This window comes from Pollicipes pollicipes, unplaced genomic scaffold (genome assembly GCF_011947565.3).
Source record: "Pollicipes pollicipes isolate AB1234 unplaced genomic scaffold, Ppol_2.1 Scaffold_7231;HRSCAF=8579_pilon_pilon_pilon, whole genome shotgun sequence".
Classification (NCBI taxonomy): domain Eukaryota; kingdom Metazoa; phylum Arthropoda; class Thecostraca; order Pollicipedomorpha; family Pollicipedidae; genus Pollicipes; species Pollicipes pollicipes.
The window spans coordinates 19,319,664-19,345,337 of record NW_023597034.1 but is presented as its reverse complement, the minus strand read 5'-3'; the positions used below and the strand labels follow the sequence as shown (position 1 = coordinate 19,345,337).

General features: G+C 59.7%; 1 protein-coding gene across 1 annotated transcript; it reads right to left on the bottom strand.

Annotated features, from left to right (window-relative positions):
* Positions 1 to 1,397: 1,397 nt before the first annotated feature.
* Positions 1,398 to 25,561, bottom strand: LOC119109809 (nipped-B-like protein). The gene is made up of 31 exons (XM_037233562.1): positions 25,479 to 25,561; positions 25,194 to 25,275; positions 23,603 to 23,715; positions 23,121 to 23,289; positions 20,977 to 21,172; positions 20,587 to 20,754; positions 20,064 to 20,250; positions 19,784 to 19,879; positions 19,426 to 19,596; positions 16,988 to 17,414; positions 16,488 to 16,707; positions 14,941 to 15,201; positions 14,027 to 14,242; positions 13,615 to 13,776; positions 12,536 to 13,051; positions 11,774 to 12,019; positions 11,366 to 11,524; positions 10,694 to 10,831; positions 10,158 to 10,444; positions 9,475 to 9,716; positions 8,888 to 9,042; positions 7,858 to 8,122; positions 6,903 to 7,048; positions 6,212 to 6,430; positions 5,588 to 5,725; positions 4,974 to 5,066; positions 3,989 to 4,257; positions 3,406 to 3,589; positions 2,948 to 3,040; positions 2,713 to 2,841; positions 1,398 to 2,249 (listed from the first exon to the last, which is right to left on the bottom strand). The coding sequence occupies exons 2-31, from the start codon at positions 25,208 to 25,210 to the stop codon at positions 2,049 to 2,051; spliced, it is 5,883 nt and encodes a 1,960-aa protein (XP_037089457.1). The 5' UTR covers positions 25,211 to 25,275; positions 25,479 to 25,561; the 3' UTR covers positions 1,398 to 2,048.
* Between the last annotated feature and the right edge of the window lie 113 nt (positions 25,562 to 25,674).

The window sequence follows — 25,674 nt, the reverse complement described above, 5'->3', positions numbered from 1 at the left end:
AAAAGCCCAATTTGGCCTGTAGAAGTCCCATTCCAAGCTATAGTTGGCCCATTTTAACCGGTAGATGGCCCATGATTGACTGTGTAGGGCCTAGTCTGACCCGTGTGAGCCCATTCTAACATATGGTGGGCCCATTATCGACTTAAAAGGCCCATTCGGGCTTGCAGAGGGCCAACTATCTCATTTTAGGCGGCCGATGTTGGCATTTTGGAGTCTGCCCGCCCCCCGAACTTGAGCATAGTTCCCGCGCTTTTGAATAGTGGTCCTCTTGCAAGCTTTCCACGTTCTCAGCCCAGTTTCGTGGGGATACGGATCACCTTTGCGCCATCTATATCAGTTTCAATCGGTAGATTCTTGAAGACCGCTTTAAGCTGCTACAGACTGCCCTGACAAGGCAACAGTTGACCGAATGCGCGCGCGTGCTGCAGCAGGCCGCGAACGCATCGTCGGGTACAGCTACTCCGCAGATTATGCCTCTGCGTACCGACGGCTCATCATGGACGTCTCGTAGCACCAGCATCACGAAGCTGCTTTCGACGAGATGATCAGCGAAGTGCCTGTTATCAACGCTCAGTGACCGCATCCTCACATGTGGAGGACGCCCCCTGCGCCGAACGCGGCGGTGCCAAAGAATCGGGTGGCGACAGTTTCTGCCCGGTCATATTTAGGGTCCCTTTAGACCCACATTCTACAGCAGTAACGCAGGCCTTCCCCTTTTTGCTATTCATTTATTACACAAGTTCTTAAGGAAGTCACACTAGTCTAGCGGCTTCCGCTTAGCCGGAAGGAGCGCTTTATAAGCCTCTCCAGTCAGAGGTGCAGTTGGCGGGGTGGTGGGCTCAGCTCTCCCCTCAACTTTGAGAGCTCCGTCTGTAGGCGTATTTTGGGGTATGTTGAGTCATTTTCGCTGTTCAAGCTTCCGGGTTAATTTCTAAGAAAATGCGCCCCTGCCTCCGTCTAACGCAGAATCACTGAATCACTGAATCACTAATCACTGAACCACCCCAAGAGGGGGCAATGCTCCCCGGCGATACCGCGCAGGCGGAGTGGCCAGACCACCTCGTCATGTAACGAAGCTTGCATTTGACGTCGAAAACCTGGCACCCCGCACATCCTGCACCGACCCGCTGCCGATGGTGCACGAGCAAACGGCGTCTCATGGAGGTCTCCTTATCTTTTCCTCCTGAGGTCTTCCCTTTTTTCACGATTGAGAGACCATGAATATAGGTCCAATAGAAAATGCTTTCCATCTATGCAACGACAGGCACGATAGCTGTGAATATTTGCGGAGCTACCTTTTAATAAATCGCTGAATGTTCTTACAGCTCCAGAGACCAACTGTCCGCCCAGATATTGCACGCGCCCGCTTCTTTCCTCGCATGAAGAAAACCATTCGCTGTGTACAATGGTTCGAGGTTTATGTATCAAAGAATATAATCAAAATACATAAATGTCTATTGAATAAGACCTAGACGTGGCGGCTGAAAAACGAACGTTTCAATCGAAAATAAATAGCTCAACCATCTAGCTACATGAATGGAAAATCAACTACAAAATCACAACAAAACGAGCCGAGTCGGGGCGACGGTTGAGGCGGTGGCGCCGTCCGGAGAGGCCGCTTTAGCACGCGCCCTTGCATACTGACGTCCGGCCCCAATATACAATATCGATCACTACTCGCGGGATCCTATCATAAAATCTATGCGCCGTCCCTTGTGGTCTAGACATAATTTCTGTATAGGCACCCTTGTTCCCTCGGCCGGCCGGAGCGCACGCGGTGCCGGCGACGACGGCGCCGGCCGTCCAACGGCAGTCAGCACCTGTACAGAACACGAGTATGTACACGAGGCGAGTTCGGGCGCGCGCGCGCGCGGTGGCGGCGAGCGCCGCGCGCGCCGGCCCGGTGTGAGACGCGCGCGCGTGAGTGTCGCGATGACATGGATCGATGAGCAGCATTATGCCAGAGTTTGTACTGGAAAGGAGAGAGGGGCGGGCCTCTGGCCGCGGGCGAGAGGGCGAGCGAGCGAGCGGGCGCGGGCGGGCGCGTCTCAGACGGCGAAGTCCGGGTCGCTGGCCGCATCGCTCTCGCCGTCCTCCTCGTCGCTGCTGTCGCGGCGCTTCTTCTTTTTCTTCTTCTTCTTGTGCTTGTCGGACTTTTTATGTTTGTGCTTGTGGTGTCGCATGACGGCCTCGTCTCCGGGGAAGCGCAGCGGCACGATGGTCAGCTTGGCTACCCGAGGCGGCTCCGCCTGCCGACACGATCGCCGGTCACAGACGGTCCACCGAACTGGCACGGGCGGGAGGCGCCAGGAGGGGGGGGGGGGGGGGGGGCAACGGCGCAAGCACAGAGGCTCCGACCCCGGCTCCGGCAGCGGCAGACAGCTCGGTCAACAGAGGAGACGAGCGGCACGCGGAGAACCTAGCGTGCTCGCATCGGGTGCTACCTTTGGAGCCTAAGCTAGCGGACAAGTGGTTAAATAGCAGGCAGAGGCGGTGCATGGTCAAACTCCCCACACCACCAGCACAAGGGCAGACGGATCTAGCCAACGATATCACGTCAGTTCGCTTTGGGACGCCTACCCCCCCCCCCCCCCCCATCGCGGCTACGATCCTCGGACACTTCAGCCCTCGGGAGTTCCTCCCTTCTGGTCAGTGGCTCCGAGTCGGCCGCTGTCTGCAGCGTCCGTGGGGACGGCGGCGCACGCCACTCACCGCGACGGACGGAATGTGTGGTTCAGAAGATGGCGGCTGCTTGCGCAGCTCGGCCGTCGCCGAGGCGGCCGCCGCCTGCTTGCTGAGCGCGCCCAGCGAGATGATGATGGGCGGTAGCGGAGCCGGCGGCTCGGGCGGCGGCGCAGCCGGAGCCGGCGTCGCCGCCGCTGCTGCCGCCGCCGCCCCCGCCGGCCCGTCGCCGCGCGGCGAGCGGCCCGGCAGCGGGGGTGGCGGCGGCCGTCGGCGGCCGGGACGCGGTCGCCGCGCTCCGGTCAGCGTCGTCGTCCTCCTCGTCCGCCGGGTCGATGTGCAGCATTAGCCGCTTGAACTGTGGGGGCGACGGACGGCAGTCTCAGAGGCACGGAAGGCTGGGCGGTGACTTGGTCACAGCGCAGCACTGGACCGTACAGACTTCTGACAGCCAACTTGCTAAAGTCAAGCCCACTGACTGTGGGTATCCTACAGTTTAGTCCCTTTCGAGGAGCTTCGCGCAGTGCCATAACATCACTGAGCACGTTCTCAAGAAAACGATGGCGGCTGCCACGAGTTCTCAATGCGCGGCGAAAACGGCCTCCACCACGAGACGGCAGGAATCGCACCTCCGAGACCCTCCTTTGCGACCCGGCACCGGACATCAGCCCAGCGTTGCGCAGCGGGCGCCCCCGCCTGCCGCGGCCGCCGCGGCCAACTCACGTTCAGGTACTGGAGGATGAGCTTGCGACGCGGGTCGTCGTCGGCGCCGTCTGCCGGCGCGGCGGCGTCCAGCAGGCGCAGCGACCGGATGGTCACGTCCGGCCGGAACAGCACGTTGGGCCGCCGGTTCACTGCCTTCTCGTACACCTTGCCCGACTCGGACGGCGAGTATTGTGAGATCTTACTGGGGGGAGGGAGAGCGGGGCGGCGGTCAGCGCGGCGGCACGGCCGCTCAGCCGAGAACGAGGGACCTTCCCGTGTGTCGGACGGACTCGATGTCACCGAGTAAAACACAGAGCCGGCGAGAGCTTACAGCAAGCCAGCTCCCCTTACGCGGCTTAGTTTACTGACTTTCAGATCGACGACATAACGCATTTCACGGCTTATACTTAGCATGCTGATCGGCTTGACACAGTGAAATCATGATCCCAAAACATTATGGGGAAGGGCGGGGGGGGGGGGGGGGGATGAAAAAACAACCCATACTGCCCGTAAACCTCAACCCAACATTGACAATCACTCTGAGCCGAGCTACAGCGCCGCGGCAGTGTGTGGAGCTGAGCCAGTGGACACTGCCGCCTACTTGTCTGTGATGCCGTAAAAGTCTTTGAGGTGCTGCTTCATGACCAACAACAGATTGCAGCCCTCAGAGGCGGCCAGCGCGTCCCGGATGGGGGTCAGGTCTTCCGGCAGCCGCTCCAGCAGGTGGTCATCATCGTCGTCGTCGTCCTCGTAGGGCAGCGGCTGCCCGGTCATCGGGTGCAGACGGACCGGCTGGCCGGCAGGCGGCAGCAGCGCCTCCCGCACCAGCTGCAGGATGGTGCTGCCCGTCACCGATACCATCACGTCCACCTGCGGGGGGAGCAGGCCGTCAGATACACCGCCCGGTCCAGCTGCTGCGGGCGGAGCAGACCGTCAGACACACTGCCCGGTCCAGCTGCTGCGGGCGGAGCAGGCCGTCAGATACACCGCCCGGTCCAGCTGCCGCGGGCGGAGCAGATCGTCAGACACACCGCCCGGTCCAGCTGCTGCGGGCGGAGCAGACCGTCAGACACACCGTCCGGTCCAGCTGCTGCGGGCGGAGCAGATCGTCAGACACACCGTCCGGTCCAGCTGCTGCGGGCGGAGCAGACCGTCAGATACACCGTCCGGTCCAGCTGCTGCGGGCGGAGCAGACCGTCAGACACACCGTCCGGTCCAGTTGCTGCGGGCGGAGCAGACCGTCAGACACACCGTCCGGTCCAGCTGCTGCGGGGGGAGCGGTGGTCACGTCACACAGCTCCAGTTTCCGTCGTAGACATGACATGTCAAGGACAGCGTGTGACCCAGTCACGGACAGAAACATCACCACATTCCCCTACAAATAAGTTGCCCCATTTCCCAGCCATGACAGCGCTCGGCACGGTCGCCATGGAGGGAACGATAACCGTTTTACGCAGGGGTTCACGGTCTGTGTCTGGTTGCAGCATTTCCGCGTGGATTTTCGACCAGCGCGCGGCCCGCTCGGTCCCCTAGATACGCGCTACCTTGTCGTGCGTGCACCAGCTCGTTGTCCTGTGGGTCCGTACCTGGTGGATGATGAAGAGCACCTCGTCGGCCACCTGGTACGGGAAGTAGGCCAGGTTGTCGGCCAGGTAGAGCAGCTCCTGCAGCGACTTCCTCTGCGGCGACGGGACGGTCGAGGCATGCATCAGCACCCACAGCCATTCACACGGACAGACGGCTAAACCCATACACACACCAGCAGGGCGCCCCTGGACATCAGACCATTCCAAGGCCGGGTGAGCTGCGGTTCAGACACGCACGGCTCCGGCCAGCACAAGGAAACGGGACAGCGGGCTGGACAGTCACGTACGCCCGACACAAGCCCACACAATCACAGGGGACAGTCAATGCCGGGCGTTCTGCGAGGGAGCGACATCGGACCCAAAGGTCTGTTACACAGGTCCAGGCGCCATAGGTCAGTGCGATGATGACAAGTGAGAGTTTCGGTCGCGCCGACCGCGGATGATATTGGAGTCCCACCCGCGACTTACCACAAACAGGGGAGCGACACCCCTCGCTGAGGCGCACGGACGGCCGCGAACGTCGCACTCTGACGGCAAGCCGGCGCACCAGCTCGCCACCACACGACGCAGCAGGGGAAGGACCCGCCCGTCCCAGCGGCCCACAGCCCACTCACCGCCTGCTCGTCGAAGTTGCGCAGACACGAAATGGCGATGGCGCGCCGCTGCTGTTTGGAGGTGCGCAGGATCGAGTAGAGGAAGCCGTTGAGGGCGGCCGGCGGCTCGCCCTCGCGCAGCTTCAGGCCGCGCGTCGTCTGGCGGCGGGGCGGCGTGAGGTCAGCATCGGCTCGGGGGCTGACGCCGCGGCGGGCACGGCCAAGCGGTGGTAGCGAGCAGGAAGGCGCCCATCCGTCCGGCTTACACGGCCGCCACAAACACACCACAGTGACCACCGAGGCGCCAGCAAGGAAGGGGAGGCGAGCAGGAAGGCGCCCATCCGTCCGGCTTACACGGCCGCCACAAACACACCACAGCGACCACCGAGGCGTCAGCAAGGAAGGGGAGGCGAGCAGGAAGGCGCCCATCCGTCCGGCTTACACGGCCGCCACAAACACACCACAGCGACCACCGAGGCGTCAGCAAGCTGAGATAGGACAGGCGGCGGCACACAGGCTGCACTCGGCACACATCATACAACCCGACACACGTGAACATTGCGCTCGTTCTCAGACGCCTGGCTGCGGTGTTCGGGACTAAGGGCAGGGAGGGTGGCCCGCCCAGCTGACCGTGATGCCGCCCACCTCGCAGTCGGCCTGCAGGATCTTCTGCAGCTCGAACGACAGTCGAATGCCGGCGGTGGCCTTCATCTGGATAAAGCCCGGATACTTTTTCTCGATCTCCTGCAACTGCTTGTCGGCGGTGTGCGAGACACGCTCGTCCGGGTCGGTCGACATGCAGATCAGGTAGGGCACGATCTGAACCGGGTGCACCAGACCCTGCGCCAGGATCAGCTGGATCACCTGCGGAAGCCAGACAGCGCGGAGCGTCAGCAGCGCGCCGTGGCGGCGATCCGGAGCCGTGCCCGCTGCCCGTCAGGCGGCAGGAGGCGGCGGTGGTCACGTCAGCGCTGCGGCCGCTCGGCGGCCAGTCCTGCCCACAGCCCGCCCCAGCATCACAGTGGCGGTGCGTGGGTCGACTCCAGGGCCGAGGAAAGCGCGGGCTCCACGGACACGCAGCGGGCGGGTGCTGGAGCGCAGAGGGGCACGGTGCGCAGCGAAAAATCCCCAGATACATGTCCGCTCAAACTGGCATGAAACACGACCACGGGCTTGAAGTCCGCGATGGAACGGGAATGGGCTGAAGCGTGTTCCTCAGCGCCGATGATGAGCACACAGCCCACGCGGTCAACACCACTCCCACTCGTCAGAGGAGGGGGCGGACACAGCACGCGCACCATGATCGGCCGAGCTGGCGCTGGGACCGGCTATTTACCTTGAGCGCCGCGTGCCGGACGGTGACCGAGGCGTCCAGGAACGAGCTCAGCACCTGCTTCAGGTACAGCTGGATCACGGTAGACGCCATGCCCGACGTCACGTCGCCCATCTCCTTCAGGTTCTCCTCCTTGGCGCGCTTCGACCCTGTCATGCGAACATGACGCGTGAGGCGACTGCAGAGACATAGAGTGTGGGAGGGGAGAGGACACATTCGGGGACGTATTGTGTGCAGACCCCACGGACATGCACCAGGTACCTTCCCGGGCACCGAGTGTGGACACTCGAGGGGCAGCGTGGTGCGACGCTCCTAGACGCAGAGTTTGGATATTTCAGCTGCCCCTGAGACACAGTATCAGCCGTCTTTTTCCTTCGTTTGACAAAAAGACCGTAGACAAGGGGGGGGGGGGGGGGGAAGGGAACGTTTACGACGGGGAAACACTAGGCGATGGAAAAACAATGGGAGAAGAGGAGCGAAAACACTGGGAGTGTTGATATGGGAATGTTTGACACGGGGAAAGGAAATGCCGATGAAACTGAATGGGAAGACACCAAGGGCAGAGAGCAGACATCATCAGAAAACACAACGCGGGACATATTGCAGGGAAGGGAGGAGCGGCACAGTCTGTCCAACAAGCTAATCGTGGTGGTTTGCACGCCGCTACGACAGCGGATGATGCGTGTCGCTATACAGCGGGACCGCGCCGCTGCCTGGCCCGTCACACGCTCCCGGGCAAGCACCACACACGCACGCGCACGCGCACGCGCACACGCACACACACGCACACACAGCCAGCGAGCGAGGCAACACATCAATCCCAGCGCCGAGCACAGCGAAGTCATCACTCATGGAGTGCCGTCTCAACAAGGCAGTAGCGGTCCCTCCACCCGAGTGCGCCAGAGGGCCAGTACCGTTCGTGTCCGGGCCGAGCAGGCGTCCCGCCGCCGTCACTCACACTCCTCGTCCTGCTGCACCATGCGCCGCTCCTCCTCCACCAGGTACGTCTCCAGGTTGATGAGCACCTGCGCCTTGAGCTGCTTGTTGCCGTCCGGATCCTGCAGGAAGCCGTGGTACAGCTGCTTGACACGCTCACGCAGCATCATGTCGTAGTGCCGGATGACGATGAAGCCGAGCGCCTGCAGCGTGAACATCTGCATGTCCGGCGCCGGCTGGTTCACGAAGTACAGCAGCGTCTCCAGCACCTCGTCCACGATGTCGTCCTGCCGGCGCAGCGCAAGACGCGGTCAGGCTGGTAGCGGGCCACGGCCGATCGGCCGCGCCAACGGACACCGCCGAGCCGTTTGGAGGCGGTAATGAGCCTCCTGACACTCTGCTCCAATGTAAGTGACGGGCGCAAGACCCCGAGCAGGCTAGAAGACGGCGAGGTCGTCGGCAGTCGAATCGACATCAACAGTCCTGAGGTGCGGTTCTACAGACCGAGCACGCGCCCCATGTCGCGGCGCGAGTGTTGAGTGCGATGACCTGACGGGCGCGCGGAGCACACACAGCAGTCAGTCCAAGAAGAAGTCCGGTCTGTCTACTCCCCACGTCCGCGTACCAGCTCATCCCGTTTGCCTCGCAGGCGTGTTTGAGTTTTATCGTGATACGTTGACGCTACCGTATGCATGATCGCACATCCCAAACATGAATGAAAGACAGCCATCGCCGTCGTCATTGAGCTAACGACGCACTCAGCTGCTGCAGCCACACGGCGTCACCTGCCTCTCACCCTGACAGGGGAGGGGAGGCGGGGGACGCCGCGGGGAATCAAGCCCCGGTCTCCTAGGTCCCCAGACGCGAAACCTAACACCACACAACCAGTACCCCACCGAATGACGGTCTGTATCACCTCTACACCCGTGAAGTCAATCGCACAAGAGCGGCATTGTATTTTGACTTTGGATTTGATCTGTTTTGGACTGGAGCGTTCACGGCCGCGGCCTGCCCCTCGCGCGGGCATCGCGCCGCCGGCCCGCGCCACTCACGTTCAGGCCCTTCCTGACTTGCTCGTCGCCGAAGTCGAAGTAGCGCAGCAGCAGACCGACGGTGAAGAGCGCTCGCCGGAAGTAGGGCTTGTGCTTCTCCAGCGTGGGGTTGTTGGGCTGCTGCTCGTGCATCAGCTTGTACGACTTCAGATGGCCTGTAACGCCGCCGCCGGCGGGACCGGGCTGAGTCGACCGAGCTTGACCATACTCGGCCAGCGCCAGCCCAGCCGAGGGACCCAGCACAGCGGACATCGGCTGACAGGACTCGTGGTCACGCGCTTCACAGTGACCTCACGGTGATGGTGACTAACGGTGGTGCTGTCGTTCGGCCTTCTGGCGTGTTGCACGGCCGACACAAACATTACAGACACACAGAAGTGCTCGGTAAACAAAGAGTGCTTTGAACAAGCTACGATATGTCTTTATAGCTGGAAACCAAACGCAGCCAGGCTGTCACCACGATCATATCGGTCTCCACCTTAAGATACAGCATACAAAACTCGAGATCGTCCCTCGAGTCCCTAAACCTCGGAAACCATCGCCATCCAGCGAGCTGGCCAATGACCTGACTCCATCAGTCCACGTACTATAGTACTTCCTGAAGCAGTCGCGGATGAGGCCGAAGTTTTTGGTGACGCGGTTGACGATGGAGCCGAGGCAGGCCAGGCAGCTGGCCACCACCGTCTTGTCGTGCTGCAGGATGAGCTTGACGCTGTCCTCCTCCAGCTCGGCCAGGAACGTGTCGCTGGGATGCTCGATCAGTGGCACCACCAGCTCCAGTGTTCGCGCCACGTGGCTGATGATCTGGTAGTCGCCACGCGTCTGACATCTGGCGGCGACAAGGAGGCGGCGGTCAGCGCGGGCGGACGTGCAGGTGTCATGACGTCACACAGCAGCAGGTGCCACGACGAGCGGAACACGGACCGCGCCTGATCCCAAATCATTCTACATACAGGCCATTGTCAAAACTGACGTCACGCGTGTCTTCAGGCAAATCTAGGTCAGAACTCCAGGTGACTCCCTGCACACACTTCGGCCTGGTCGGCCCAACCAGCCCCAACAAGCTCAGTCCAGATGAGAGCGACAGCCCACCGCAGATTCCCAACTGGTCCGCAGTCTCCAGGCGGCAGCGCCGCGGGCGGACACGGACCCCGCCAACACGCGCTTACCACACAGTCCTCAGTCAGGCGCCGACCGCGAGCCCCCTACCCCCCCCCCCCCCCCAAGCCGATCACAAGGTCCTCAGCCGGGCACCGGGCGCGGTGCGTACCTGACTGCGAGGTACGGCTGCAGGGTGATAGCGTGCGGCACCAGCAGCTGCGGTCGGATCCGCGCGAACATGTACAGCGTGTTGAGGCAGGCCACCAGGCGCTGCGAGCTGCCGCGGCTGACGGCGGTGCCAGTGTCGGCGGCGCGGTCCCGCAGGCCCGACTCCTCGATGCGCAGGATGTGCTGCACCAGACAGTCGACGATCTGCCGGCTGGCCGTCAGCAGCGACTTGGGCGGCTCGAACACCACCTTGGTGCTATCCTCCTTGTCCTCCTTCGGCTTGAACAGCTGGTGAGGAGCGCACTGTCAGACGACGGCGCAGGAGACGAGACGGCGGGATGCAGACAGCTCCCGCCATTCGTGCCCATCGCTGACGACGCACGCTTGAAGAACAACACCAGCACGGTGCCGCCCGACCTCAGTCAACGCACGTATGTGGAAGACACCCAGCTGCCGCTGCTGGGACCAGGCCACGACCACCAGATGGTCACAGCGCGACCGGACGAGCGACAGACCGAGGCCGGCCGGCGCACTCACCGTGTTGAGCAGCTGCTCGAACCAGTCGAGTCCCGTCTCGCGGCAGGCCACCACCACGTCGGTGATGTCCATCACCTTCTTCAGCAGCGCCGCGTCGTCCCGCTCGCCCCGCTCGCGCACCGGCGTGAACCACATGAGCTGCACGGCGGCCAGAAAAAGTCAGCGGCCGCGCACGACAGCCGAGGACCAGACACGGTCAGCGGCCGCGCAAGACAGCCGAGGACCAGACACGGTCAGTGGCCGCGCAAGACAGCCGAGGACCAGACACGGTCAGCAGCCACGCACGACAACCGAGGACCAGACACGGTCAGCGGCCGCGCAAGACAGCTGAGGACCAGACACGGTCGGCGGCCGCGCAAGACAGCCGAGGACCAGACACGGTCAGTGGCCGCGCAAGACAGCTGAGGACCAGACACGGTCAGCGGCCACGCACGACAGCCGAGGACCAGACACGGTCAGTGGCCACGCACGACAACCGGGGACCAGACGCGGTCGGCACTCAAGCACTCTTCACAAGTATCCGTCACTAAGCTGACACAAAATGCACCCTAAAATGGGTGTCTATATGCGTGACAATAGTGACGCTCAGCCAGGTCGAAACAAAACTGCCGTTTCGACATCAACAAACCCGCATTCTGTGGAACTTGGCCCAAAGGGCAGACAGTCACCGACCTGAAACACTTCCATCACCAGCTTGCGAATGCCCTCTTCGTCGTTGACCCTCCGGATCATCTTGACACAGATCTCGGGGATCTTTGGGAAGTCGGGACACTCGACACAAATGTCCTTCATAATCTTTATCACACGCTTTCGCACACTCACACCAGTATCCTGCAATAGAAATCATTCCTTTTAGTCACACGAGCCATACACCACCCAAAACATACAACCTCTTAACGCACCACATCTTTAACTGGAACACTATTGTCTCTGGCTATCCAGACCATCATCAGACTTGCCTGCTCACAAAACAAGACATGCTGGTGCCCCTGCCCCTCCCCCCCCCCCCCCCCCCCCCCCAACAACGATCGACCCGGACGGAGGGACTCCCTCTCCCGAGTCAACCGGAGCGCCACTCACCAATATCCTAGCCGACAGCTTGTCGTAATACTTTTCTATAAGCTCTGGCCGCGACAGGATGAACTTGCCGACCAGGTCGACGGCGGCCTCGCGCACCGACGTGCTGTGGTCCAGGAACGAGTTGTGCACGCCGATCTGCATGTCGGTGCGCGCCAGCACCGCCGGGTCCGCCTCCACCACCATCGTCAGGCACTTCATCGCCTTGGTGCGCACCGCGATCGCGCTCTCCGACAGCACGCGGATGATCTGCCGGCCCGGCCGACGGTCAGGCGGGGCGGGGAGCGTCGTTGTGCTGGGGAGGGCGCTGTCGCCGACAGACACCGGCCAGGGAGGGCGCCACACAATCTGCCGTCGACCCTGGCTGAGACACAGCGGCTGCTGCGGACGCCCGCGGCGGGGCACATGACCCACCCGCTCGGTGGCACGGTATCAGCGCGTGCAGGTCAGCAGCGCTCCCGGGTGGCGTAACACGACCGGCGAATGGACTCAGTAACACACCCAGCACCCGACATCGACCAGTACCGTGATGTACATGACAAACAATCTGTAAGACCCGTGATGCCCACCGCATGTTCCACAGGACCAGCACCGTGGCACGGAGACGCACTGCCTCTCAAGACGCCTCACCGCCCCTATCTCTCCGGTTCGCGCCGCGCCCTGCCAATCTCAAACGCACCCGCATCGCTGCCGGTCGCGACCGCCTTCCTCCCGGGGCATCGCGTTCCGGGGACGCCGCGCCCCGTCCGGCGGCGACGGGCTCACCTGCTTCAGGTAGACGTCGAAGCTGCGCGAGAAGGGCCGCTTGCTAGCCAGGTAGCGGCAGAGCAGCTCGGCGTGGTCGTAGTCGAGGTACGTCTGCAGAGTACGGATGCCGACGCGCCCGCCGGCCTCACCGAACGGCGCCACCTTGGTGAGCAGCAGTTGGCGGCGGCCCTCCACCAGGGCGTTCACCTCGCGCTTCAGCTCCTCGCTGGCGGCCGTCTCGTCGCCCTCCTCGTCGGTCGAGTCGCTCTCCTCCTCGGAGGAGGCGCTGGCACGCCGTTTCTTGCGCTTCTTGTGGCGCGCCTTGGCCGGCGAGGCGGCCGGGCCCTGCTTCTGGCGCAGGATCTCCTGGGGCGCCTCCTTGTACCACTGGGCCAGGTAGAAGTGGCGGCAGTGCAGCAGGGCCGGGTCGCGTTCGGCGCTCACCGCCAGGTAGTCGAGCATGACGCGCTGCAGAAAGCGCGTCCGCTCCTCCTCGGCATCCGTCTCGGCCAGCGTCTGCTCGACCTCCTGCTTCTGCACACACGGGGACACGTCCGTCTCACGCACGGCCGCCGCGACCACTGGGGTGAGCACGCGCCGAGCCAGGCCGCCCGCCATCACACTGACGCACGGCCCGGAAATGGACAAGGCAGAAAAAAACGCGTCGTCTCAGGGTCGTCAATAAGACTGACAGCCGTTTGGGGTGAGGAGTGCATTGAGTGCACTGTCATGTGGCAGTCCTGACTACTTTCGTTGCAAAAGCATGTACTAATACTACTTATCCACGAGATAGTAATCAGTTCAGAGAAGCAGATATTCCTTCGAGCCTTCGATAGCAGTGACATCCATAACGTATCCCAAACCATACATAATGAGTCACAGCCGGAACTCATTTTAAACTTCCGTACCTTTTTCTTCTTTTTCTCCTTCTTGCTGTCGGCGGCGGCGGCGGCGGCGGCAGCCGCGGCGGCGGTGGCGGCGGCGGCGGCGGCGGCAGCAGCGGAAGCGGCGGCGGTGGTGGCGGCGGCGGCGGTGGCCGTGCCTGCCGGGGCGGCGGCCGCGTCCTTAGTGTCAGGGGGCGCCGCCAGACCGGCGGCGCGCTCCTCGCGCTTGACCTCGCTGATGATCTCCTCAATGAGCTCCGGTCGCGCGGTGGAGGTGACGGCGTCGCGCCGCAGCCGGGCCGCCACCACGCCCAGATAGTCGAGCGACGAGACGCGCAGCGCCATCTCCTTGCCCTTGTTGCTGAAGTTGGTCACCTGCCGGGGGCCGCACGGCGGGTGTGAGACGACACAGGGACACGCACACACGACAGAGAACAGAGACAGAAACCGACAGACAGAAGACCTGACCCACTCGCTACTCGCGGAAGTTTGACATCATTCTCACGACAATGCAGGAGGATGGCAGCCTTCAAAAAGAGGCGCCCGCCAGCGCACGCCCAGCTAGCCTGCCAGCGACACAGAGCCGTCGGACGGCGTCTGACCGGGGGCCGGAGGGGTCACTGACCAGCAGCTTGCCGAGCAGACTGAGCAAACACTCAGCCGCCGGCCACTCCGGCTTGTTGACGGTGGCCAGCAGGTCCTGGATGAAGTTCTCGAACAGCGGCCGGTAGTCGATCTCCTCCGTCTTGCTGCCGCACTTCTGCAGGAACACCGACAGGAAGCTGTGCGCCGTGCGCATCGCCGTGTCGTACCGGTCCATGATCAGCACGTCCCGGTCAATCTGCGGATCGGCCGGCGACTCCGGTCAGCCCTTGGGTCGGCACGTCACGCGCGGGGCGGCACGTCCCGATCCACCTGCGTGTCACGTCAGGGTCAGCACGTGGAACGGCACGTCCCGATCCACCTGCGGGTCACGTCAGGGTCAGCCCGTGGAGCGGCACGTCCCGATCTACCTGCGGGTCACGTCAGGGTCAGCCCGTGGAACGGCACGTCCCGATCTACCTGCGGGTCACGTCAGGGTCAGCCCGTGGAACGGCACGTCCCGATTCACCTGTGGGTCACGTCAGGGTTATCCCGTGGAAAGGCGCGTCCCGATTCACCTGTGGGTCACGTCGGGGTCAACAGGTGGAACGGCACGTCCCGATTCACCTGCGGGTCACGTCAGGGTCACCCCGTGGAACGGCACGTCCCGATTCACCTGCGGGTCGCGTCAGGGTCAGCAGGTGGAACGGCACGTCCCAATTCACCCGCGAGTCACGTCGGGGTTCGCCCGTGAAACAGCACACCATATCTGCTTATCACCACGAGCACGCAGTCCGTGGGACGCGACGTCACGGGCGACCTACAGATCAGCACGTCTTCGGATCTTTAGGGTCGGCCGGGGCGAGCCACGCGTCACCGCCGGCCGTCTGACGCCCATCTGCGGAGCGCCGGTCGGCCCGAACACGGCCGCGGCCGGTCCACCTCAGCGACACGCACCTCACACTCGGCGTCCTCGTCGTCGGCGGCGGCCTCCTGCTGCTGGCTGGGCCGCGCCAGGTAGTTGGGCAGCACGACCACACACTGGATCAGCTGCAGCACCAGCGCGGTCAGCATCTGGATGTAGACGTCGCCGTCGCCCTGGCCGGCAGAGTTCAGCTTGTACGTGCGCAGCGAGCGCTTGCTGCTGGGCAGCCGGGCGATCGAGGCCAGGATGTCGTCCAGAAGAAGCCGCCGATGCTTCTGGTACTTGGAGAATATCTGCCGGCGGCCAGACGTCGGATCACATGACGCGCGAACGGTGGCGGGGTCCGCATGACACGAACGGTGGCGGGGTCCGCATGACACGAACGGTGGCGGGATCTGCATGGCACGAACGATGGGGGGTCCGCATGGCACGAACGGTGGCGGGGTCCGCATAGCACGAACGGTGGCGGGGTCCACATGGCACGAACGGTGGCGGGATCCGCATGGCACGAACGGTGGCGGGGTCCGCATGGCACGAACGGTGGCGGGGTCCGCATAGCACGAACGGTGGCGGGGTCCGCATAGCACGAACGGTGGCGGGGTCTGCATAGCACGAACGGTGGCGGGGCCCGCATCGCACGAATGGTACGCAGTCATGCGTGATACGCAAATCCACCGAGCAGGACGACGTTAACACGCCGTGTGGCGTAGCCGCCTTCAAAGTGTTGCGCCCCAGTGCTAACTGCTGTATACCACCGGACTTCAGACTCGGCGCATGCACAACAATGCACCGCGCCGAGGAGCGTGGCGCTAACAGGCATGCAACAAGAGACATGTTCGCATCGCACCGTGCCTTAACAACAGAGGTCGTCAAGAGCACCAAGCCCGTGCTGTACACAGCCAGCAGCCCATCCCCACGACCCCGGCGCGTGCCAGCACAACCGCCGGCCGCCGTTACCGGGCCGACCGCCGCCGCCGGCCGGCACACACGTGCAAACAGGTTGCGGCCCGGCCCGGCCCGGTTTGAGAGCCACCGAGCGCCGCCGACGCGGAGCAAAAACAGGGCCGGGCCGGTGACGCGTCACGCACACACGCGCTGGCATCCGCCCGATCGGGGTTTCGCAACAGGGCGCGCGCGGCCAGCGCCACAATGCGTGCAATAATCTCCAAGGTGCAACAGTGCAAGGAGCCACACTGCGATGCTGATAATGCAAAAATGTTATGCAAATTCTACGTTAACTTTCATAACTTGGTGATACGTAAATTCCCAGACAATAAACAAATCAATTTTGCGTGAAAACAATGTAGCCCACATTCATTGGATGACATGAATTAGATCACAGGTGTGGAGAGCACCGCTGATAGTCTCTAAAGGTAAAAATTCGCAGCTGCCAAAACAACACGTGCAAAACTCACGCAGCAGGGAGCAGAGGACGCCCAGTCGCTGCCGGGTCTACGGGTTCGACTGCACACCAGTCATCCGTCATGCAGAGCACACCTACAGCACGACCACCAGCTGCCAGCGCCAGGCGGCCGGTCCCCGCCTGCCGCCGCCGCCGCCGCCGCCTGCCGACACTCACCGTTGTGACGAGTTTGAGCGCGGACAACTGCAGCTCGCTGATGTTCTCGACGAAGAACGGCGCCACGCCCAACGTGGACACCTGCAGCACGGTCGTGTCCGTCAGCACCTGGATGTTGAGCAGCTCGGCTGTTAGCGATACCAGCTCGCGCAGCTTGTTGTAGAGCGACAACAGGCTGCGGTCGCGCACGTCCTTGGCGTGCGCGCGCTTCTTCTTGGCGCTGCCGTGGCCAGCGATCGGCTGAAACAGAGACGGGTGACGGTCAGACGGGGCCCGCCGCCGCACAACACACAGACCAGGCCGCACGCAGCGCCCACACCCGCCTGTAACGCCGACGGTCAGACGGGGCTCGCCGCCGCACGACACACAGACCAGGCCGCACGCAGCGCCCACGCCCCGTCTGTAACGTAGACAGCGACAAAATTACACTAAAATGCACATTTGTTGGGCGCACAGACACCAGGAAGGAGCCCACGGCCGATTCCGCGTCACAACGGTACGTACAGGATTTCTTGGACGGCACCCGGTAGACGGGATCGAAGGCCGGGTACACCGTGTTCTGCAGCTGGAACTTCATGAACTTGACGACGCGCTCGATGCAGTCCTCCAGGTACACCCGCTTGGGCATGCCGGGCGAGGTGAGGATGTACATGATGACAAGCGAGGCGTCGGCGCCGCGCACCACGCGCTCCATGGCGATCTCCATCCAGAGCCGGCTCTCCTCCTCGCCCTCGTCGGCCTCGCCCAACGGCGTGATCTGCGCGCCGTCACGCACGTTGATTTCCAGGATGCCGAGCGCGCGCACCAGCCGCTCGGGCGGCACCGACTCCATGGCGCCGAGCGACTTCAGCTTGGCCGCCTCGCTCACCAGCTCCTGCAGCCGGTACTTGTGGATGAGCGCCTCTTGAGGTACATCGGCGTCCTCGTCTGCCGGCCCAGGCGCGAGCCGTTAGCGGCAGCCCAGCCAGTCGGTCCCAGTCCGGTGTGGCAATACTCAGTCACTCGGGTGGCAAGTACGTGGACATTTTTCATGCTACTGCACCACCGGCTCGGGATTCACAGCCCGTTGCTCCTACCCTCGTTCAGGACCAGCCAATCAGCCATGAGCCGGGCGGCGGTCCACCCAGCATACAGGCGCATCGTGCTCCGCAAATCCGGAGGGCAGGTCGAAATGTCAGGGTTCGGGGTCGAAGGGCAACGTGTTGGCACGCAACGAGCGTTGTGGGTGCGGAGGCGGCTGAGGAGCGAGAAGTCTGGTAGCATGAATTTACATTCGCATCCTCGGCATATAACTGGATAAATTGTGTAACACCGTGTCAGACTGACGAGCGACAGCGTATCAATGGTCTGCCGGACTGACCGGAAACCGGGGACCAATGATTTGCTGGGCTGACCAGGTGAATGCAGCCTGCCAGCCAGCTGCGTTTGCCCCGGGGGAGGCAGATTCCTAACGCGTCAGCTCCACGGAATCATACCTTCGCGATTTCACACGTAAATGCTGGGAAGGGCACGCGATGGCAGCAAGCAGCATGTTTTGAATACATGTCTGGGATGCCGTTCAACTTAACGCTTTGGTACTCATTAAAATAGATTAAACATCACAACTTGGTCTCGAGAGGCAGCATGTCCTATAACACGGGCTGATCCAACGTGTCCTCACCACTCGGTCCCAGGGCGATTCATCACAACACGGGAGGGGGGTAACACGGAATTATCACGTCGCCGAGCACAAGCCGGTCATCCAGACCGCTCACCAACGACACTACCCGACACATCGTCCGTCATCCAACCTCTTCACCAACGACACTAACCGACACATCGTCCGTCATCCAACCCCTCACCAACACTACCCGACACATCGTCCGTCATCCAACCCCTCACCAATGACACTACCCGACACATCGTCCGCCCGTCATCCAACCTCTTCACCAACGACACTACCCGACACATCGTCCGTCATCCAACCCCTCACCAACGACACTACCCGACACATCGTCCGTCATCCAACCCCTCACCAACACTACCCGACACATCGTCCGTCATCCAACCCCTCACCAACGACACTACCCGACACATCGTCCGTCATCCAACCCCTCACCAACGACACCACCCGTCACATCGTCCGTCATCCAACCCCTCACCAACACTACCCGACACGTCGTCCGTCATCCAGCCCCTCACCAACGACACTACCCGACACATCGTCCGTCCGTCATTCAACCCCCCACCAACGACACTACCCGACACATCGTCCGTCCGTCATCCAACCCCTCACCAACGACACTACCCGACACATCGTCCGGCAAGCTGACAAAATAAACACTATACCAGCAAGCACTCAGCATAACCATCCACAGACAGCAGATCGAACGCACGGTTTAAATGACTGGCTCGCGAGATCGGGCTGAGCAAAACCTGTTACGCAGAGTCCATGACAAGCACTCAATCTCTGTGACAGGGCATTACATACAAGTTGCCTGCCAGAATGTTCCATGATGGGGACTAGCCAAACACCGCTGACTTTACCAGACCGTTTTGTGGCAGGGAACAGCACACACACACCGCGTGCCAGACTGCCCCACGACGGGGGTTCACACAGACTGTGTGACCACCTGTACCGCGACAGGCACCTGGGCAATTCTCCTTGCCTCCCCAGCGACGGCGGCCCGGGAATAGGCATGGCAACACAGCTGTGCGGAGGACGGATTGGCGCCAGCACCCAGTACACAACACACTACGAGGGAAGACAGAATCCACAGCGCCATACTGAACGACGGCCCGGGCGCGTCACGAGCTCAGCGTTGGTATAGTTGAAATATGCACCGTCAGATGTACAGCAGATAGCAGAACCTGGTGAGCACTGTACCCGCCAGCACACGTCTCCGACCAGGCATCAGTTGCCCACCGCCCGGCCGCCGGCGCAGCCAGCACCACCCACCGGTCTCGGCCAGCAGGTCCAGCTCCTCGGCGCCGTCCAAGATTAGCTCCAGCGACTGGTTGAAGCGCTGGTACGTGTTGGTCTCCATCAACTCCTCGGCGCTCAGCTTCTCCAGAGTCGGGACCAACCGGCGCTCGAAGCGGCGTGAGTTCTTGATCCGATCCACCAGCTCTGCGGGCGGACGCGTCAGATAAGTGTGACGCTGCCAAGGCAATGGGCAGGAATGAAGCTAACCTATTCCGACCATACGATCTATTATTCAAAGTTGAAAATTCAACAGCTGCCGCCGAGATAAAGGAGACTGCTTCTGGGGCTCGACATGTGGTGCCGTGTTGAGACTATCAGCATGGTTTCATACCTCCCTCTCGCTTGATTCGCTTTGCTGCGCTCTCCGAGTCCTCCTCAGGTTTGCAGTCACCGTCCTGCTGCCGTTTCCTCTTACGCTCCTCTTTCTCTGTAATAATAATGAGTGTTAAATAACCACATTACATTTGGAGAAGACAATGCACAGAAAGAGAAGATGTACAGGCAAGCTATTAACTAGCATATTCCCACACAAGTTAATTCTGCCACACAATTTTCGCGTTTCACACTAGCTTATAAGCTCTGCCTACAGGTCCACCGCCCAGTGGACACACCTTTCTTCTTGGCCAGGTCACGCTCCTTCTCCTTCGCCTTGAAATACTTGTTTCGGGGCCGCCGCTCGACGTCGCTGTCGTCGCTGCTCGTGTCGCGGTACTTGGGCTTGCGCGGCGTGCGGCCGCCGGGCGTCTGCTGCTTAGACTTCTTCAGATCCTCCAGGCACTTCTGCATCAGTGCCTCATCCTGCAGCGCGACAACAAACCGGGTAACGACAGGCTGCAGCCGTATCACAACAACAGCCTGTAACAGCGTATCACATCAACAGTAACAGCTTATCACAGTTCCCATCGGCAAGCCCGCACCCTCGCCACGGTCTCGGCATAACACAGCCACAGTCTGAACACAAAACAAACCATTTCATTATGGCGTTCCAACCGCTGGCGGCGCTACATCGGAAAAGGACCTGTGCAACACGTCAGACAAATCGGCGCAGGCAGCGCTGGGCGGAGCGATGGGTCAGCCGGAGTGGCGGGTGGTCAGCCTCAGCCGAGGAGTTCAGACCGGCAGACCGCTGCCTACCTCCGGATTGCTCTTCAGTAACACCACGAGCTGTCTGCTTTTGGCCAAGTCCTTTGACGACGCGCCGGCGTCCGGGCTCTGTTCCCCACGGTCACACGGCTCCGCCTTCACCACTGCGTCCGCGTCCTTCGGCGCAACACTGACAGCCAGCGACGGCGTCGGCGCCGGCGTCGGCGCCGGCGCTGACTCCGGTGCCGCCGCCGGCGCCGTCTCTCGCACCACGTCCGCGATCACGCCGTTGCTGGAGCTAGGCGGCAGCGGCGCCGGGGGCGGCTCGCCGGCCACCGGTACGGCGGCCGCAGCCGGCGGCGTTGGTACTGCGGATGCGGCGCCGGCGGCCGGCTGGCTCGGGGCCGGCGACGGTGCCGACGCCGGGACGGCTAGCCGGGCCGCCGGCGAGGCGGCGGCGACTAACTGGGCCGGGATCGGGCCGGCCGCCGCCGGAGCAGGGACGGCCACCCTCTCGGCCGCGTGGTTCACCACTGGGTGCGACAGTAGCTGATTGTTAAGCTGACGCAGCGCCCGCAGCAGCTCCGGCTCGGTGTCCGGTGCCTCAGCCGCTGCCGCCGGCGGATCCTTCAGCTCGCTGGAAGGAGGACGGATGAGTCAGTCTTAGGGTCATCAAGGAATTGGAATACTCGTCGTGACCATGAACAGGAATTCCGCCAAGCACAGATCCCAACAGCTGACGCAATGAACACTTTTGGCACCAAACCACCGCAACCTCAAAGCTGTCAGTACTTCGGACATTACTGATACATTGGTGCAGAGACTTGACATATGGACAGTGTGGCAATGAAATAACCAATGCCTTTTGCACTTCCCGTCGTTAATGATTTGCTGATCAACATTAAACTGGATGGTGGTGAACTCAGTAACTTAGAGACGAGGGCTTGGCAAACCAGGTGAGCAGATCTGTATGCCAGCGTTCGGGGCCAGAGGGCAACAGGTTAATGGTCAACGAAACATGTGGGGCGGAGGCCGCCGAGGCACCAGACGTCTGGCAGCGTCAATTAATATTGACATCCTTCACACAACTACATGGGTTTTGGAACCCTGTATGTTGAACACGTGCACATAATGACAAAGAAGACGTTAGCATCACAATAAAAAAGTGCAGCATCACATCAGATAAAAGCAACACGAGGTAAGTCAAACACTTTGATATTCACTATCATTTAATGACAGCCCAATATAATTCTGGAGGCTTTTGTGGGATGCTAGCAGTAGCCTATAATCCACAGTTACATGTGGAGGTAACATCATGTCTATTCACCTTTTTGACAGCCCCCCCCCCCCCCACACACAATGAAAAGCACACACAAGCAAACAGCACCCATGTGTTGCACTATGAGGCAGGTAGTGTGACCCCAGCAGGTACTAAAACTGGACAGCGTTGCCCCACGCGCCGCACAAGGCGCCCGCTCAATGGACCACGTAGGAATACCCGATTAAAAGCTGGCATGGACAGGGAAGGAACACCCGATCAGAAGCCGGTATAGACCGGGAAGAGACACTCGATTGGAAGCTGGCATGGCCCGGAAAGGAACACTCGATTGGAAGCAGGTACGGACCTGGAAGGGACACGCGACCGGAAGCCGGCATGGACCAGGTAGGAATAGGCGATCAGAAGCCGGCATGGACCAGGTAGGAGTACCTGATCAGAAGCCGGCATGGACCGGGAAGGAACACTCGATCGGAAGCCGGTATCGACCGGGAAGGCACACTCGATCGGAAGTCGGCATAGGCCGGGAAGGAACACCCGATCGGAAGCCGGTATGGACCAGGAAGGAACACTTCATCGGAAGCCGGCATGGACCGGGAAGGAACACTCGATCGGAAGCTGGTCTGGACCAGGTAGGAATACCCGATCAGAAGCCGGCATGGACCGGGAAGGAACACTCGATCAGAAGCCAGCATGGACCAGGAAGGAGCACTCGATCGGAAGCCGGCATGGACCGGGAAGGAACACCCGATCGGAAGCCGGTATGGACCGGAAGGGAACACTCCATCGGAAGCTGGCATGGACCGGAAAGGAACACTCCATCGGAAGCTGGTATGGACCAGGATAGGAATACCCAATCAGAAGCCGGCACGGACCGGGAAGGAACACTCGATCGGAAGCCGGCATGGACCAGGAAGGGACACTCGATCGTAAGCTGGTATGGACCAGGAAGGGACACTCGATCAGAAGCCAGCATGGACCAGGAAGGAACACTCGATCGGAAGCCGGCGTGGACCAGGAAGGAACACTCAATCGGAAGCCAGCGTGGACCAGGAAGGGTCACTCGATCGGAAGCCGGCATAGACCAGAAAGGAACACTCAATCGGAAGCCAGCATGGACCAGGAAGGAACACTCGATCAGAAGCCTGGCATGGACCAGGAAGGAACACTCGATCGGAAGCCGGTATGGCCCAGGTAGGGGTACCTGATCAGAAGGCAGCATGGACCTGGTAGGAATACCCAATCAGAAGCCGGCATGGACCGGGAAGGAACACTTGATCAGGGGCACGCGTCAGTGCCACCCACTAACATGTGCTCGGCAGAGGTGTTGGCCAGCGCCTCCGCCAGCTGCGGCACCAGGCTGTTGTCGCGCACAGTGAGCAGCCGGCGCGCCTCCTCGGCCACACGCGGGTGGAACAGCAGCGACCGGTTGTTGAGGGTTTGCTCCATTGGCGTCGGCAGCGGCAGCTCCGGCAGAACTGAGAAGCGAGCGCCACTAGCTAGACCATCAGCACTACAGAAGTTGGCAGTTGGTGACCCCAGTCATAGTACCACCCACCCCACCACAATGATCAGACTACATGAATTTCTTATGGAGAATGGGTACAAGCCACTAGGAAATAAATGCATGGGATAAAACACATCCACTGAGCAAAGCTATGAGTAAAATAATCTGAAGGAGTGCATTTGAACTTTGCCAGTGCCTGACAGCACATCCTTCTTACAGATGCCTGATTTGCACCATGGTAACCAAGAATTGCAGCCATGTGAGCATCATATATCTTTACTCACGGTCAGAGAGGCTAAATATGCCGGCAAGGGTGGTGACCGGCGTGTTGGAGTTTGGCAGCTCCCCATTCATCCTGATAGGTGTGGAGCACGCTGCGGACCAGTCTACAGCATCCCTGCAAATGGTTCAAAACACATGACAAAGATCATATTGACCATGAAAACCCTGCTCTCTCTATACCCTTGCTACATAAACTATCAAACCATGTGTCTATTAATTATTGCATTTTAAGGGTGCATCAACTGTCTTGGTTATCTGCACTCATGCCTTTTTCCTAAGAAACTATATCAGCAGTACTATGAACAGAACCATGCCAGTGAGATTAAGTGAATTATATTAAAAACACAACAACATTAGCAAAGCACACAATGATTGAGCCTATCAAACCATGAATTGGTGCTGCCACTAATAACATTATGACAAATCAACACCATCATGCTCAGTGTCACATGTAGGTGAGGATTTATTGAGCCATATCACCAAAACAAGTGCCTCCACAATTAGTGTTTATTGCCCACCTGCTAACATGACTTGTGTATGAGACAGGACACATAACAGGAAGTAAAACAAAGTCAATTGAAACAGATAACATGGGAAAACAAACTGGGCAGGCTTATATCATGCCTTTAAAACAAGATGTGGGCCTGGATGCTGAGGATACTATCAAAATTGCATGTTTTGGAAACCAACCTTACCAGAATTACCTCATTTATCATTGCTGTCTGGGAGAAACATATAACATGCTTGAGTACAACAACCAAAATTCTTGATTTTAGTATAAAGGAAAGGTCTGCATGACCTAAAATTATATATACATATATATTAAGTGAAAACAATAAATACTGACAAGCAATTTTAATCACATACCTCTCATAGCATTAAAAACTAGCAAAAGGTGGTTTTGTATACAAAGCACTTAACAACCCACATCAGGCATCCTAGAGGCATCCTAAATAGTAACTAAATAGACCTGCATTTCTCCCCCAGAATCTACAGCACTGTCCATGCCACCAAGACCTTCAGATGCTGCAGGAGTCCTCAAATAATATTTCTATCATGATGAGGTTATACATTTCTGTCAGAAACCAAGCTTTCATGTGTTAATGTTGCAATGGTCCTTAAAATTGTCATTCAAATTGCAATGTACTTAAGATTTTCAGAACATCTAATAGATTTATTTGATGATGTACTCAACATGGTGGATCAAACTGGCATTTATGGACAATGGGTAGTGACATCTTTCTTTCCATTTACCTTGACAAATACAAACATTGGAATATTTACTATCTGAATGTCACTAGGTTACATCAGACACAAATATGCTCAAGACAAGCAGAGGTGAGTACATGCCCACTTATTCTTGGTCACACCTTCATTTCTAGGTTGAGGTTTGCTACTCATTCCTTAACACATTTAACATGCAACCTTCATGGTTAGGAGAGCTCAAGAGGAGAACATCCCAACTGTGCTCAAGGATGGCTATCTTTCACAAAAACCACAGGTTAGATGCAGTGTTGTGAAAATGCACAACACACATAAAATGTGCATTGATGAACAGCATAGCTATGTGCAAGAAATAAGTGCCACACATACTTAGCTGATAGATGCATTTATTGGATCCAAAAGCATGCCCTCTTGGATGCTGTATAATCCATGATGAGTGTATACAACACGCCTGAAAGTTCAGAGGAATGTCATATCCATCTCAAACACAAGATCAATCCTCAGTACCAATAAACAAACTTCCGACAGGCGACTGTGGACCACCAAATCCCTGCTCTCACATGTCAAAAACGGGATCTCACACAGCAGCCAGAATATTTCGTGACATTTAGGCTATTATTCATGGTGAAAAATAAATTCAGGCATTGAACATACCTTCAACAGATTGCGAGCTACGAGGATTATTTGCAGGTGATCCTCCCCGGGAAACTGGCGCAGGAACGACGCACAACACAACCGATTTGGATGCTTTTCCACCTCGACGCCAGGGGCGCCTAGGGCCAAAATGTCTGCATGCAGGATTAATTAGTAATAGAACCATAAACTTCAAGAATATGTACAAATTTAGCAC

Bases quoted from the DNA above. Each gene is read 5' to 3' on its own strand.
- LOC119109809 (XM_037233562.1), bottom strand. The intron at 19,597-19,783 runs GTATGAAACCAT...GTCCGCCCGCAG, and splicing joins GCGAATCAAGCGAGAGGGAG to AGCTGGTGGATCGGATCAAG. The intron at 10,445-10,693 runs GTGAGTGCGCCG...GCTCCTCACCAG, and splicing joins TCGAGCAGCTGCTCAACACG to CTGTTCAAGCCGAAGGAGGA.